This window comes from Limanda limanda, chromosome 9, assembly GCF_963576545.1.
Source record: "Limanda limanda chromosome 9, fLimLim1.1, whole genome shotgun sequence".
Taxonomy (NCBI): domain Eukaryota; kingdom Metazoa; phylum Chordata; class Actinopteri; order Pleuronectiformes; family Pleuronectidae; genus Limanda; species Limanda limanda.
In genome coordinates this window covers 20,415,034-20,428,704 of record NC_083644.1, presented here as the reverse complement: position 1 = coordinate 20,428,704, position 13,671 = coordinate 20,415,034, and the positions used below count along the sequence as shown (strand labels likewise).

At 43.9% G+C, this 13,671-nt stretch overlaps 1 protein-coding gene across 1 annotated transcript; it reads right to left on the bottom strand.

The window, feature by feature from the left end:
• Window positions 1–1,685: 1,685 nt before the first annotated feature.
• Window positions 1,686–13,080, bottom strand: cbarpb (CACN subunit beta associated regulatory protein b). Its single transcript, XM_061078856.1, has 10 exons — window positions 13,055–13,080; window positions 12,261–12,333; window positions 10,108–10,256; window positions 8,310–8,371; window positions 6,633–6,795; window positions 6,061–6,232; window positions 5,586–5,738; window positions 4,902–5,139; window positions 4,153–4,342; window positions 1,686–3,165 (listed from the first exon to the last, which is right to left on the bottom strand). The coding sequence occupies exons 2-10, from the start codon at window positions 12,306–12,308 to the stop codon at window positions 1,686–1,688; spliced, it is 2,655 nt and encodes an 884-aa protein (XP_060934839.1). The 5' UTR covers window positions 12,309–12,333; window positions 13,055–13,080.
• Window positions 13,081–13,671: the final 591 nt, after the last annotated feature.

Below are 13,671 nucleotides of genomic sequence, written 5' to 3'. Positions count from 1 at the left end.
AATGATAATTAGAGTAGTAACAAGAGTAGTAGTGCCTGTTCTTCCTGTTTTCAAAGAAATTTGTCAACCCTGCCCAACTGTCAGTTTTCATATTGTTCAAACAATGCAGACGTACAAAAATATAGTTCAACTCGTGAACTCATAAAACAAATGAAAAACAAACAAGACCATTGTCACTGCTGAGAAGCAATTTCAGTTAAAAACAACAAACATCATGACCGGTCACACACTCAGTGAGGAGAATCAAAAGATAGCTTCCATTTCAAAATAAATAATACTGGGAGAAAACTTTCTGGCCTTTATTCTTGTCCATCAATCTAAACCAGTGGTTCCTAACCCTTTGGCTTGTGGCCCCTTTGTGACCCCCAATTACTTGCCTAATAACTTCCCACCAGAGATGGCCAAAGGCCTGGCCCTACCCTAACCTTTGATTGATAATCAAAACCCTAACCCTGATTCTATTTCAGTAACCCTAAACAATCTTCGTGCTTAACCGACCCAACCTACTTGTCAATCAGAGGCAGGGTAGGGGCAGGGCCTTTTCCAGCTGGTGTGTGAAAATAAATAGTCACATATAGGCAAATGCAGAAAAATGGTGAAGTCAAACTCTATCGAAGTTAAATCTCACATAAAGCCACCCTGCGGATTTGCTTCGCCACAGGATGCAAATGTTGTATGAGTCTTGTAGCTCTAATAGATTGGAATGGAACAGGAGGCAAAGGTTCGCCTCTGCTACATTCCCTGTGTGTGTGACTGTGCCCTTAGACATTGACACTTGAAATAACTGACCTATCACAGCGTTGTTGGTAGCTAACTAACTGAGTCCATGAAAAATGTTGACAGAAGAATTCCATCACTACTGATTTAGCAGTAGATTTCAACAGAAGTTGAGGTTGATTGAAAATAATGGCCAAGAAACATACGAAATAGAAAAATATATATAATTTTCTGTCTAATTTTTTCAACCATCTGGTCAGCCTTTAGATACCTCCTTGGAGATTCTGACCCATGGCTTTGGAACCACCAACCTAAATAACCAGCCTGATAAGCTGTATATAGGTCACCTGCACTATATCTGGGAATTCAGCCTCCTATAGCTTTGATAAATTATAGGATAACTAATCTTTTATCATCTGATTATGACAACTTGACTCATCTTCCACTTATGTGTGGTTTGTGTCCAGATCTGTAGCTTTCTTTACATCTAATAGCACCTAGTTTCACAGTGGATCAACAAGTACAGAGGCCAAACCAGCCCTCAGCTTCACTTATTGTTACTGGAGAGCAGAGGCAGGAATAACAGCAGTAGAGACGTGAAAAAAAAAGAGACTGAATAGACAACAAACAAAAAAATTTACAATTATTACTTCAACCATTATTTCTGATATGTTAGTTCTACATAGGTACCACTGTTCTTCAATGAACTGTCAAACGGCAACACGGAACAGTTTTGTGATGCGAACAGGCTGGAGGAATTTCTAGTAGATCAACTGTATCTAACATTATCTGAGGATAAGTGATTGATTATAGATTTGATTTGAAGTAAACTTTCCATTGTTTTGTTTTGGGTCCGGGTGACACCGTTCAAACTGTACAGAGACATTTAAACTGAGGAAAGACAAACAGAAACAACGTGTGTATCAGCAGGAGGAGGACTACTAGCGAGGAGGACGACTCTAGCTGAGCTACACAGGGCTGTGATCTGGAGAGGCGTGTGTGGCTGTCACCATCACACACTCATTGGCTGTGTCCCTGGTGCTTTGAAGGCCCGTGTACAGCCTCTCATCCAGGTTACCAATCAATTTGTCTGTGAGCTCTGCTGTGATGGTTTGCGGGCCGTAGCATGAGAAGTCAGGCAGCTGAGGGGGTGAGCGCTCGTCCGGAGGCTCGGGTGGGAGTCCCGACTGTTTGCTGTCCTCTTTAGGGTCGAGGTGCTCACTCAGTCCTTCATCTGTCTCTAAGACAGAGGAATGAGGAGGTGGAGGAGAAGATGAGGCGTGGTCCTTAGTGTCTCTGACACTAGTCGTAGGCTCTACCTTCAGAGTGTCGGGAGTGCTGCCCGTCCCATCGCCGGTCTCCTCGTCAGGAGCACTGACGATGCGTGGCAGGGTGCTGTGGTAGCTCGTGTCCAGCGGGTAGTTTACACTTTCTCCCCTCCGTAGGGGAGTCCGCTGTCGCTCAAAGGATGACTGGAAGTGTCTGACACCCGGGTCGCTCCACTGCTTGTGCCGCTGCCACTGCTTTCGGAGGTGGATCCGGGACCTGTGTTTCCTCATTGGTGATTCCAGCTGATCAAACTGAGGGTCGTGGCGGAGAAACTCATGGAAGAGTGCGTCTGTCTTCTCGTCGATGCTGTAGTCTCGTCGGTGCAGGGCTGGTGGTTGCGGTGAAAGTTGCGCGGCCTCTCGAGGTGTGAGCATCTGACCATATGGAAACCAGCTCAGTGAACTGGGACCTGTTTCTATGGAAACTCCACCACTGGCTCCCAACAACGACTCATCTTCTGGCTCCTCTTCAAAGAGATGAGACTCGAAGCTGTCACCTATAGTTCCACTTTTCCCTGCACTGGTGAAATGGTGCCTTTTCTCATGGGCTGTCCTGTCCTTCGGGCTACTGCTGCTCCCAAAAAGCCGCAGGTCTTCTGGACCTCGGGATGGAGCATCTATAGATGCATAGCCACTATCCATCTGCAGCAGTTTACGAGTCCCTGTTTCTCCATCACTGGCCCCTCGTTCTGATTCTGTGCTTTTCCTTTTTTTACCCTCCTTTGTACCCAACCTCTCATCCACGTACATCAAAAAGCCCTTGTCATCCTCCCCACCTTCTGCCTCATCCCCTAAATCTTGGGATGTGTAGCTGGGGAGCCCTCCTCTCTCTGTCTCTGTTCGTCCACCCAGCGAACACACACTTTCCACATCGCTGCAGACAGAGTTCCTGTCAGTGTTGCTGCTCACATCAGAGGCGGCATACTGTTCCAGTGTTGCACGAAGGGTCCAAATGTCTCTGTAAAGTGACTGGGGGTCATGGGGAACTTGGGGCTCCAAGGGGTCTGCACCTTCCCTTTTTGCCAGGTGCAGAGCTTCGTCTTGTGGATCAGGGGATAGGCCAATCACCCCTGGTCCTCCTTGTCTGCAGCGGGGCTCCACCATCACCTCTACCTCTACCCTGTAGTGTACACACAGGGATGAGAGAGAATGAGGGGAGGGGGTGCAGACATGCAAACAAGTGTCAGTGCCAGTGCATATTACCTTTACACTTTCATCTGAGAGATGGCTGTGTTCACAGTGCACAGAATGATTTTCATGACTGGCAATGGGTGCTGTTGCATGTCCTTAAACTGAACAAAGCTGAATAATGACACCAAGTGTGTTTGAAATTCTTCACTTTAACTTGGGAAAACAAATTTAGAGAATGCACACTGCAACATCACTGGAGAGATATCAGTGGCACCAGAAATTCCTTTTATTTTACACTAAACATTTTACATGCACAGGATTCTATTTCATCTAGCATCTAGAGAAACAAAATAGTTATATAAGTGCTTGTACCTGGGAGGTTATTTATGTTGCATTACCTAATACTCTGCTAAATCTGGATATGAAATTGCAAAATTAATATAACCAAATTGCAGTGACATTGCTCTCATGCAAATATCATGATATTATCCAGACCATGTCAGCGATGGATGCTAGATATGCCAGATTTATGCTCTGTTATCCAATTTTCAACTCCACCCTCCACAGAAAAAGTGTTCTCTGGAAATCCCCAACATCTGGCTCGAATCATGAAATTGGGATTTAAAGAACTCTTTCTTAGAGGAATCTTATTACATATAAATCAAACTGTGGTTAAATAGTATTCACAGAATACATAAATGTAATTTAATGTCATTAAACTTTGAGAGTTACTTTTCTTACCAGGTTTTCCAGTGAGTTATACAGATTCTTTTTTATCTCTGACCAGATCACCCAGATTTTTTTGCAATGCAGTTTGACAATGGCTATAAAAGCACACTTTCATGTTAAGGCAGAGTGGTTGAGAATCAAATTTCCCTTGTCTACCTTTACATTACATTTTCTAGCTGCTGAAAAAGAAATGAGTGCAAGGCAGCAAAGCAGTGGACAGGATGAATGGCAAGGGAATTAAAGATACCTGCCGAGGGAGGGGGGTGGTGTAGAGGGAGGCGAGAGGAGGCGTGTGGTGGGCTGGGTGCGGCCGTAGGCGACGTCCTGGGTGCGGGCAATGTACTGGATGAGGTCGATGTGGTGCGCGTTGTTGTCGTCCTGGTCCATGCTCTCACTGGCGGCCCGCTGGCGCTGGAACTGTCTCCTCTTTGGCGAGCCTGGCTCATAACAAACACGTGGAGAGAGAAAAAGTGTGACTTCTGCAGGTTGGGTAACAGCAGGCAGGAGTGAAGTGACACTTAATTCGGGGAAAAGCTTTCCATCAACTGGTGAGGTCTCTGCGGGGGGGATCTAGTGCTATTTTTCTTCTTCCGTTCGAATAATAGAAAACTTGAGCCTGGGGATGAGCAGGGAGAAATGTGTGTGTATATAGGATGTAGCGGGATCGACAGGGAGGATTCACTTAGGGGCTCAGACTGATTTGGAAACACCAATCTTTGCGTCAGTGAGCCATCTGTCTTGTACGTGTGTCTATCTGAGTCTTTGCAGCCAGGAGGCATCTCACAGGTGGTTGCTGAAGCCCCCTGCTCATTGTCTATTTACCAGGAGAGAAAACTGCCAAAAATACTCACAATGCAAATATTTAGCAAAAAAAATAAAGTTAAGTATGATTATGACAAAGAACCACAAATAATTAGAGAAGTTTTTCGCTGCATTGGCTCCAGATTGGTTCCAAATATAGACCAACAGAAATAAACACCATCAAGGATCCATTACCTCTCGTGTCTAGACTCGAGGCCCTCTGGCTGCTGTCCAGCTTCCATTTCTTGATCTTGAAGTAGGGACTGGCCCCCTCCAAACTAGCATGACGCCGCAGTTTGGTGAAGAACTGCAGAACGGGCCCAGTACTACCACCACCGCCACCAGCAGGATGGGCATCACTTCCCACGGTGGCCCCTTCTCCAACGCTGACACTGCTGCCTCTGCCCCGCGGTCCAGGTCCCATCATCTCGATCTGAGCAGAGACAGAAACACGGTGAGGAAGAAAACCGGCCAAGATTAGCCGCGTGTGTATAATCTACACCGACAGTGATGTTCCACACAGGCTTCCTTGTTTAGCCACCGCTTGCGTTCGTCCTCCCTCAGGCTCCATGACCCTCTAATGTCCGCGTGGATGACTCACTGGAGGGCTAGTTGGTTTACTGACTTAAGAAATCTTATCACAAATGATTAACTCCAGGAACTTCACGTTGACCTAGATACTAGATGTGCAGTGGTATGTAGTTCAATATGGAGCTCTTAAAGGTGATTTGTATGTACACTCACTACTCGCAATTTGCACTCATGTTTTCCTAATTTTCAGCAAGAACGTTACTGCAAAATGTCTTCACCATTTGGAAAACGTATTTATTTTTCTCTTATCAAATATTGTGTATTTGTCAGTAACTGCTGGTAACTTACAGAGCTGGACCGATTGTCTTTAGTGCCCAGTGCAACAGTGTTCTCGATGAAGCTGGTGTCCACCACAGAGTTCAGAGCATCTCCAGGGAGGGCACAGCTGGGATTGACACTCAGGCTGGTCAGCGCTGTTTGTGGCAGGGGGCACAGCATTGGCTGTAGGAAAGAACACTGTTTTACCCCTTTTGAATCATGTATTGGAGCATGCACGTTTTCTGAAAAGCCCTAGTCTGCCATAATACAACTATTATGCTACACTTCTAAAGTCTGTAATAGCCCATTCTAAGTGATTGGACAGCCTCACCTAAAGGGGAAATCAATGTTCAATGTTCAATTGGGTAGTCGGAGTCCCCAAATTGCTCTTTGGGTACATTCGCCTGATACATTTTCTCGCTTTGGCCTGAGTGATTGATAATCTAATTGCTCCCCCATCAAGACTAGTTCAATATCAGGTCTAAAAGCAAGCCCAGACTGTCACCTGGAAGATGGAAAGTGCTGACTTAGCGACAGGGCGCATCTTCATGATGATGGGGTTCTCGGCCGAGTCGCACTCGTGGATGGTGACTATCTTCAGGGCTGGGGGTGGGATGTGGAGGTGTGTGAGACGGGCGTTCTTCAGGTGGTGAAAGTCGCCCTCGGTCAGAGTGTACCTGGGGTGCAAAACAAACAGCCCAATTCAAATCTGCACAAGAGGACACATTCCACAGGTTGATAGCTTATCCATGCACAAGAGACAAACTGCCAAGGGGAAATATCCTATGCAAAACTCATCACGGCTAGCCAGGAACCTGCTTTCAGCAATATGTAACGTTTTTTTTTCGAAGAATTTTCAGGATCAGGGCCTTAACAGAAAATTAGGGCACTGGAATAATGTGAGATTGCGAGAGCTCTTGGTGTCCACCTCATACATTATGCATTCTGAATTAATTCTTAACCCTGAAGAAACATGTAAGTGAGATATACATCGTCAAATATGTCAATCCTTTAATCACAGAAAGCAGTGTATGGTCATAGATGAGAGTTCATTTTTAAATGAGTCGGCTTTCTGACCTGCGTCCCTTCTCCTGGGTCTTCTTGGTGTGATCGAAAAGTGCCGCCTCATTGAAGGAGACACGGCGGCCTGTGGTGCATGTAGAGAGGAAGCGCTCTGTCTCTTGATCGGGAGAGCTGACCATCGACAGGCACTCCGACTCATCCACCCTGATGGTGATTTCTATCCAGACAGACAAGAGGAAAAAAAAGACATGGACATTTAAGTAGAGAGATGGATGAAGGTAGAGCAAGAGGTGATGGCAAAGAAAGATTAAAGTGCACTTTGAGTTTATTCCTGGTTCACTGGTAAGAGGTTATTTTAAGTGGTTCAATGCATTCAGATATTTTAGCTTAGCTTACTCTGTGGCTCTTGAAATATCGAAATAAGAATTAATAGGAAATGTCTCAACAACATTGGTCCCCATGAATGAATCCTACAGACTTTTCCTAATGTAATCACCAGTAGGTCATATGTTTCACTTATCTTGGTAAATATTGGATGGATTACTCTTGGTAACATGCATTTGTGTTCCTCTCATAACAAAATGTAATAACTCTTTTTAAAATGTTCCCATTACTAAACTAATGACATTCCCATCAACCTCAGCTATAATTTATTTCAGCTCTGAGGCCAAAGTCTGGCTTATGTCATTGAGAGCAATGTGTGCAGGTGGGTCAGTGTGTGACAAAATGTTGATGCAAGTAATATTTTGCTGAGGGACAATCCTGAGCCATCTGAAGGTAAAGAATACAGTCAGCCATCAAAAGAGCAAGTCCTGAACCACTTCCCCAAAATTGAAAGATACCCAGTAGTGTGTTGGCCAAAAATAGTGTAAATATATGCTAATCGATTAGCATGCCAAATGGTTGATTCTGTCATAAGATGACATAGTTGGTGTGTTGTGCTATTTTCAACCCATGAAATTAGCATGCTAGCATACGACTGCTCCAATATCTAGCCCCTAGTACAGCACTCTCAATCTTGTTAAATGGTGACTTTCCAAGTTATGGCTGATGTTCCATGTGATATACTGTAGGACTAGTATCTAGCTCAAGCAGAGGTTTTTCAGTATGTGGGGATGGCTTATGGACTTGCGGCTCAGGGCATTGACCATGCATGAACCACAATGTTCCTAGGTCAAGGACATTTAATTGCATATCACCCTTCATCTCTTTCTACTCATTTCCTTTCATATTTGAACTGTCAAATGTGTATTAAAGAAATTAGATATGGCCAAATTTCAGTATATTTCCAAAAAATCCCACATTTGCTGTACTGTGTAGAGTCTGGGGTCAAACGTCCGATGTTCAGACACCTTTTTGAAGGATGATTATGTTAATATGAGAAACTGCTGACTGTAAAACTAAAAACAAAAAAGCCTTACAAAGGCAGTTGGATGCCAAACTGATGCTGCCTTTTAATAGATTATTCTCACTCAGCCCATCCACTCACTGGTCCCAAAATGTCCAAATGTGTTCCAGGAACGGCAAGGCTACTTAAAGAGATTGGGTTGAGATCACAATATTTTAATGGACATTACACATTTTTGCTGATGCTATAAAAATATGCCCGCTTCCATCAATTCAATCCCTCCATCTCCCAGCCTTGCTGTCTCCATTACTCCTCCCTCGTCTCTTTATCTGTTTCCTCTATCCCTACATCTCTTTTTCTCTTGAGTGCATTTTTTCTCTTACCATGGGTGGGCAGAGACTCCTCCATGTAGGTGGTGTTGGTTTTTTCAGGATCATCGCTGGCCCTGGGGCAGGAAGAAACATTCAAATCAATGCGTTGACATGATTACACCTGAAGTCTGTCTTTTATCTATCGGATCCCGCTGATGTGGGCAGCAACACGGGCGGCCGCAGTGATCGGCAGCACTACTGTTTGATCTCTGTGTTTGGCCGGAGTTCACATACACATACAGGTCATCAGTGGAAGAATCAAGCTGTAAAAAGACAAGATGGTAGAACTGAATGTTCACTGAGGCTGTTTAATCAGCAATGGCTCAAATCATTGCAAGTAATTTTATAAACTCAGGGCAGAGGGACCTCTTGAATCGATAAAGCTGGTGATATATTGGATCACATGCCTACACTCATTTTAAAGGGTACATAGAAAATTCATAGTAAAGGTCATATCGTTTAGGGGATATATATTGTAAAAAAGTGCCTCTTATATCCCATGTCCAGCTTTTACTTGATGAGGCATTAAAATTAAAATGAAAACCTCTTCCCAGTTATTTTTCTCCCTCTGATTTCCTTGGGCAGAGATATGAGAGCTTTGTGTGTGTGTGTGTGTGTGTGTGTGTGTGTGTGTGTGTGTGTGTGTGTGTGTGTGTGTGTGTGTGTGTGTGTGCAACGGTGTGAAATGACTTGAAGGATTTCTGCGTCCACCCTGATCTTCGCTTCCTCTGTCTTTCATTTCCTCTGTGGCTCCCGCTTTCCCATACCTTATATGTGAGTTTGAGCGTGTTTGTGTGTGTGTGTGTGTGTGTGTGTGTGTGTGCGTGCCTCTTTGCCGTGCACTGGGTTGAGACGTGAGAATAATCAGTGCTGATGGCTGCTATGAAATCTCATTACACTCATCATTTGTACCAGTCTGCTGATTCTCCTCCTGTTCTCCCTCGCCCTTTTCCCAGCCTCTACGCCTCTCTGTTTATCTGTATCTGTCCAGTGTGTTCTCGTTCATTTAAGTGTATGTGCCGATGCACCGCTGCCGTGGAGAGGGACAAAGCAACTCAAGGGTGCCATGTTACTGCTGAATGAACACATGATGAATCACAAATAAATAAGCATGAATATTGAATGCGCTTCCACCAAGGTGTTTTAATAAGAGCCCCACAGGGGGTGCTGACATTCAAACAGCACATCATTTTAATGAGTGAATGCACTGTGCTGCTGCTCTGACATGCTTATCAGACCGACATCAGGCCGGTTACATAACTGTTGCGATACAGCTTTCAGTCTTGTCTTTGTTTAATGGATCACTGTATTGTGTGGCAGTGGGATCATAACAAAGACGGGTTTGGGAGTCACTTGGGTGGAGTAAACAGGAAGTAGTTATCTTCATTGGAAAGTGCAGTGAGAGTTATCTATTGTGTAGCTTTCCACATTCAATATCAGTACTGGTCTGTTTAAATAGCAGTTGCAGATTAGTCTCTGTAAAATTGACCATGTGTGTGTGTGTGTGTATGTGTGTGTGTGTGTGCACCTGGTAGCTGCAGATTAAACTACCTCATGAAACCCAATATAACTTCCTCACATTCAATATCCTCAATAGAGGTGAATGAACATTTTAGCATATTTTAAAAAAAAACAGTCATCCAAAAGTTATTATTTATGACAGGGCTCAACTGTCCACCTCATACATCAGTCCTAACTGTTGGTTCCTTTCAGTGCTGTCGAGTTTATACTGGAGTCTTTACAAGTCTCTCTGCACCAGAATGTCAGGTTAAACTGCTTAATGTACAACCAAACGTTTTGTGCGTCGCACCTGTCACAGCATTGCCGTCCATGATAGCATCGGCGGCAGGTGATGAGGAGGACCGAGATGAAGATCGACGTTCCTACCAGGAAGATGAAGAGGATCACCAGGATGATCACGTAGCCATCCTGCTGCTCCCTGGCCTTGAATGGGATCTCCTGTGAAAAAAAGTTGGCAAAATAAAATTGACCTCAATCGGAAAGAAAGGTAAGAAGGAAAGGAAGAGAAGGTAGACGTGTTCCTGTGCTGAGTTTTGACACTCTGTACCCTGGCTTAAGATTGAGGGAGCAGCAGAAAAATCGTCCCACATAAACATTAAAGCTGTGGAACCACTCACTTGTGGCACCCTCTCTTATTCCTTATTTCCAGATCAGATGTGAAATAGGGGGATTCTTATTTGACTTCAGTAAAAAAAAAAAAGTTCTTAAAAAAACTGTATTAACATACAGGGACAGACCATATAAAAGCCATTAATTCAATTTCACCTAGTAATACAGTGGTCTAGGTTTGCAGCTGTTTTACGTCCAAAGAAACAGTAAAACATGCAGCTTAAAATATTGATCTAGCTCTACTGGTTGTTCGGCCGGCCTAAAGTGGATCTATAAATGCAACAGTGCAATTAATCAATAAGTGCCAGAGCACTGTCTGCAGTGCACCTTAAGCTATGGAAGAGCTCTCTCAGGGAGGAGAGAAGCTGAGTAAATTAACCACCCAACCAGCACCGGGGGAGGCTTTACAGTAGTTTATCCTGCTACAGTGTGCACATACATAGTAAAAAAAATCAGAATACAGCTGCAAATCTCCCCCCCTTCATTAGAAAAAGTCCAAAATGAAAAGTCCATATAGGCTTCCAATAAAAGAAGGTGGAAAGCTAAAACCATGCACACCTATGTAATGTGCTTTATGACTGATTAACTACCACCAAAGATACATACAAGGAGTTTGTGTTTTCATTGCCTTTAGTTTGACTGTCAGCAGGTTAACTCCAAAACAACTGCACCGATTTACATTCGATTCAGTCAAAGTGTGCAGCATGACCCGAGCAGCAACCCATATCATTTTGGGTTAAATGGATCAATTCAGGATTTGGATCAATTTTATCAGAGAGTTTCTTAGCTTTGATGGAGAAATGTGCCCTTCTGATAGTGTATGTATTCTTAAAGATTTATGACTACATTGTTATCATTTTGAATCTAAAATGACACCTTAATACAAATGACTAAATGAACAAATTAATTCATAAAATAACAAAATTATACATATATTAGTATTTATGTTTAAAGTATTAATATGTGGAATTACATTATTTCTGGTATATTTATTAAAATATAGAAAATAATTCAGAATTTCCTGACTTCCTTCTTTCCCCCATTGAAAACCAGTTGAATTTTCCTTTGCAAACAATTTTAACAACAAAATAGTGTGAATAAAATAGTAATAGTAATAGTAGTAGTAGTAGTCTTCTTGTAGGGTCTCTATAGTACTTTTCCCCACTGCTACAGTCAACTGTACTCAGCTTTATAATGAAATAATTATTTTTAAATTGACAAGACATCTTAAAACTGTCTTTGTTTAAAAATTAAAACATTTCAAAAGTCCATGTTGACCTTCTACGAAAAGCTGAAAGTTATCATTATGTAATTTGCTGCATGATAGTGATCAACTCCCACACCAGATATATGGTTTTGTTCATAGTATTAGCTCCACCAAATTGATTTCTTTGTGCCAGTACAGGCAACAGAACACTGGGCTTGAAACTGTGTGAATAAAATGATGAACGGCAACATGGGTCGTGAGAATAGAGACGGTTATGTAAAGATAACAGACTCTGGAGATCAGAGTGAGGATCTGGCAGGTGGAGAGTAACGCTGACCTCTCTGAGGGAGAACGCCCAAGCAAGTGTTAATGAGCACCGGACTCTGACGTCACGCTGTAATTTCTCTTCGAGGGGAAATTAAAGATGAGATTAGATCAGAGATTTGATTATTCCAGGTCCAGGTCAGGATGTTCTCTATTAGCCAGTCAATTGGTCAGAAAACAGAATATGGCAAAGTATTGTTCTGGTGCTGAGTGAGGCACACACACACACACACACACACACACACACACACACACACAGGAAGTTGGAGAATAACCCAGTGGTGACAGGCAGGCAGACTTACTGTGGAGTTTTCTGGTAGGATGTTCCAGACGGTAGACTCATTGCTCATGGTCCAGGCCAACTAGAGAGTCCCCCTGAGAGATAACACATGCACACACACACACACACACACACACAAACACACAGAGGAAATGACTGTTACTGGAGCTGTTCATCAAATCACAAAGTCCGCCACCAAAGATGCTGCAGTTTATCCAGACATTCTCTGCAAATAAAGGTGAAACAGCTTTGCCGAATGCGTACAATGATTATTTTAAGAAAGATGTCTGCTTACAGCAAATTAACATTTATATCACCGTGTGTAATGTGATAGAAAATCTACATTGCAGCAGAGGAATCGTGTGCATGTGGAGCGCTGTGTGTGTACAGCGTGTGTTTGTGCGCATGTGCTGAATCCCAGGATGCAAATGTCAGCATCGTACCTATAAATTATCACCCATAATAATAATAATAATTCCAGCCCAAAGACTCTCTATCCTACTCCCACACACACACACACACACACACACACACACACACACACAGAAAATAGAGAGAAACACCAGCTCTCACTAACTGTGGCTCCAGTAGCTTTCAATACCATAGCTGTGTGATGCTTTCATTCCTACAGATCATAGGCAATAATTCTGCTGCTGCTGCTGCTGCACCAAACGCCTACTCACTCACACACACAAACACACACACACACACACACACACACACAACTCTCTCACTCTCACACACTCTCCCACACACACAACTTACATCCACACACACACACAGACGTGCACACACACTCCTGTTTGATCTCCTCACCCAGCAGGAGAGAAGCAACATGCCAGCAGCACTCAGCACTCGCTCACTTGCTTGCTCGCCTGCCAGTCACTGCAGCACCTCTCAACTTCTGCACCACAACCTGTGAGCTATCGCTGAGCTCTTCGCGGCTGACTCTGCCAAAATCCCCCCCTCCCTGCATTCACCGTCCGAGCATGCAAACTGTCAGGCTGTGACCAGAACGCTTCCCCCCCCCCCCATCTATACCACATCCTGCTTTCCTAGCGGCCGAGTATACAGCTCTTACCCTGATGGAGGTTCAGCCCGCGGTAGCAGCAGTTCTGGATGTGAGTGTGTATCAGGCTGTGGCTCCGGAGTCTCCTCCTCAGCTCCCTTGCTGCATCCTCAGCACCTCAGCCCAGCCAGCCCCCTCAAGTGTTCCCCCCCTCGTCAGGGCTGGCCAGCTGGCCTCGGAGCAACAGGATGGCAGTGCTGCATGGCTGATGACAAACACACACACACAAACACACACACAAACAATAGCAATGATTTGTTTAATTATTCAGTTGTTTGGGTGGATACGTTTTTTAAATATCGCATAAGTGCTTTCTGCATTCAACACATCAAAGACAGGCTCTCCATTTGCAGTGCTGATGATA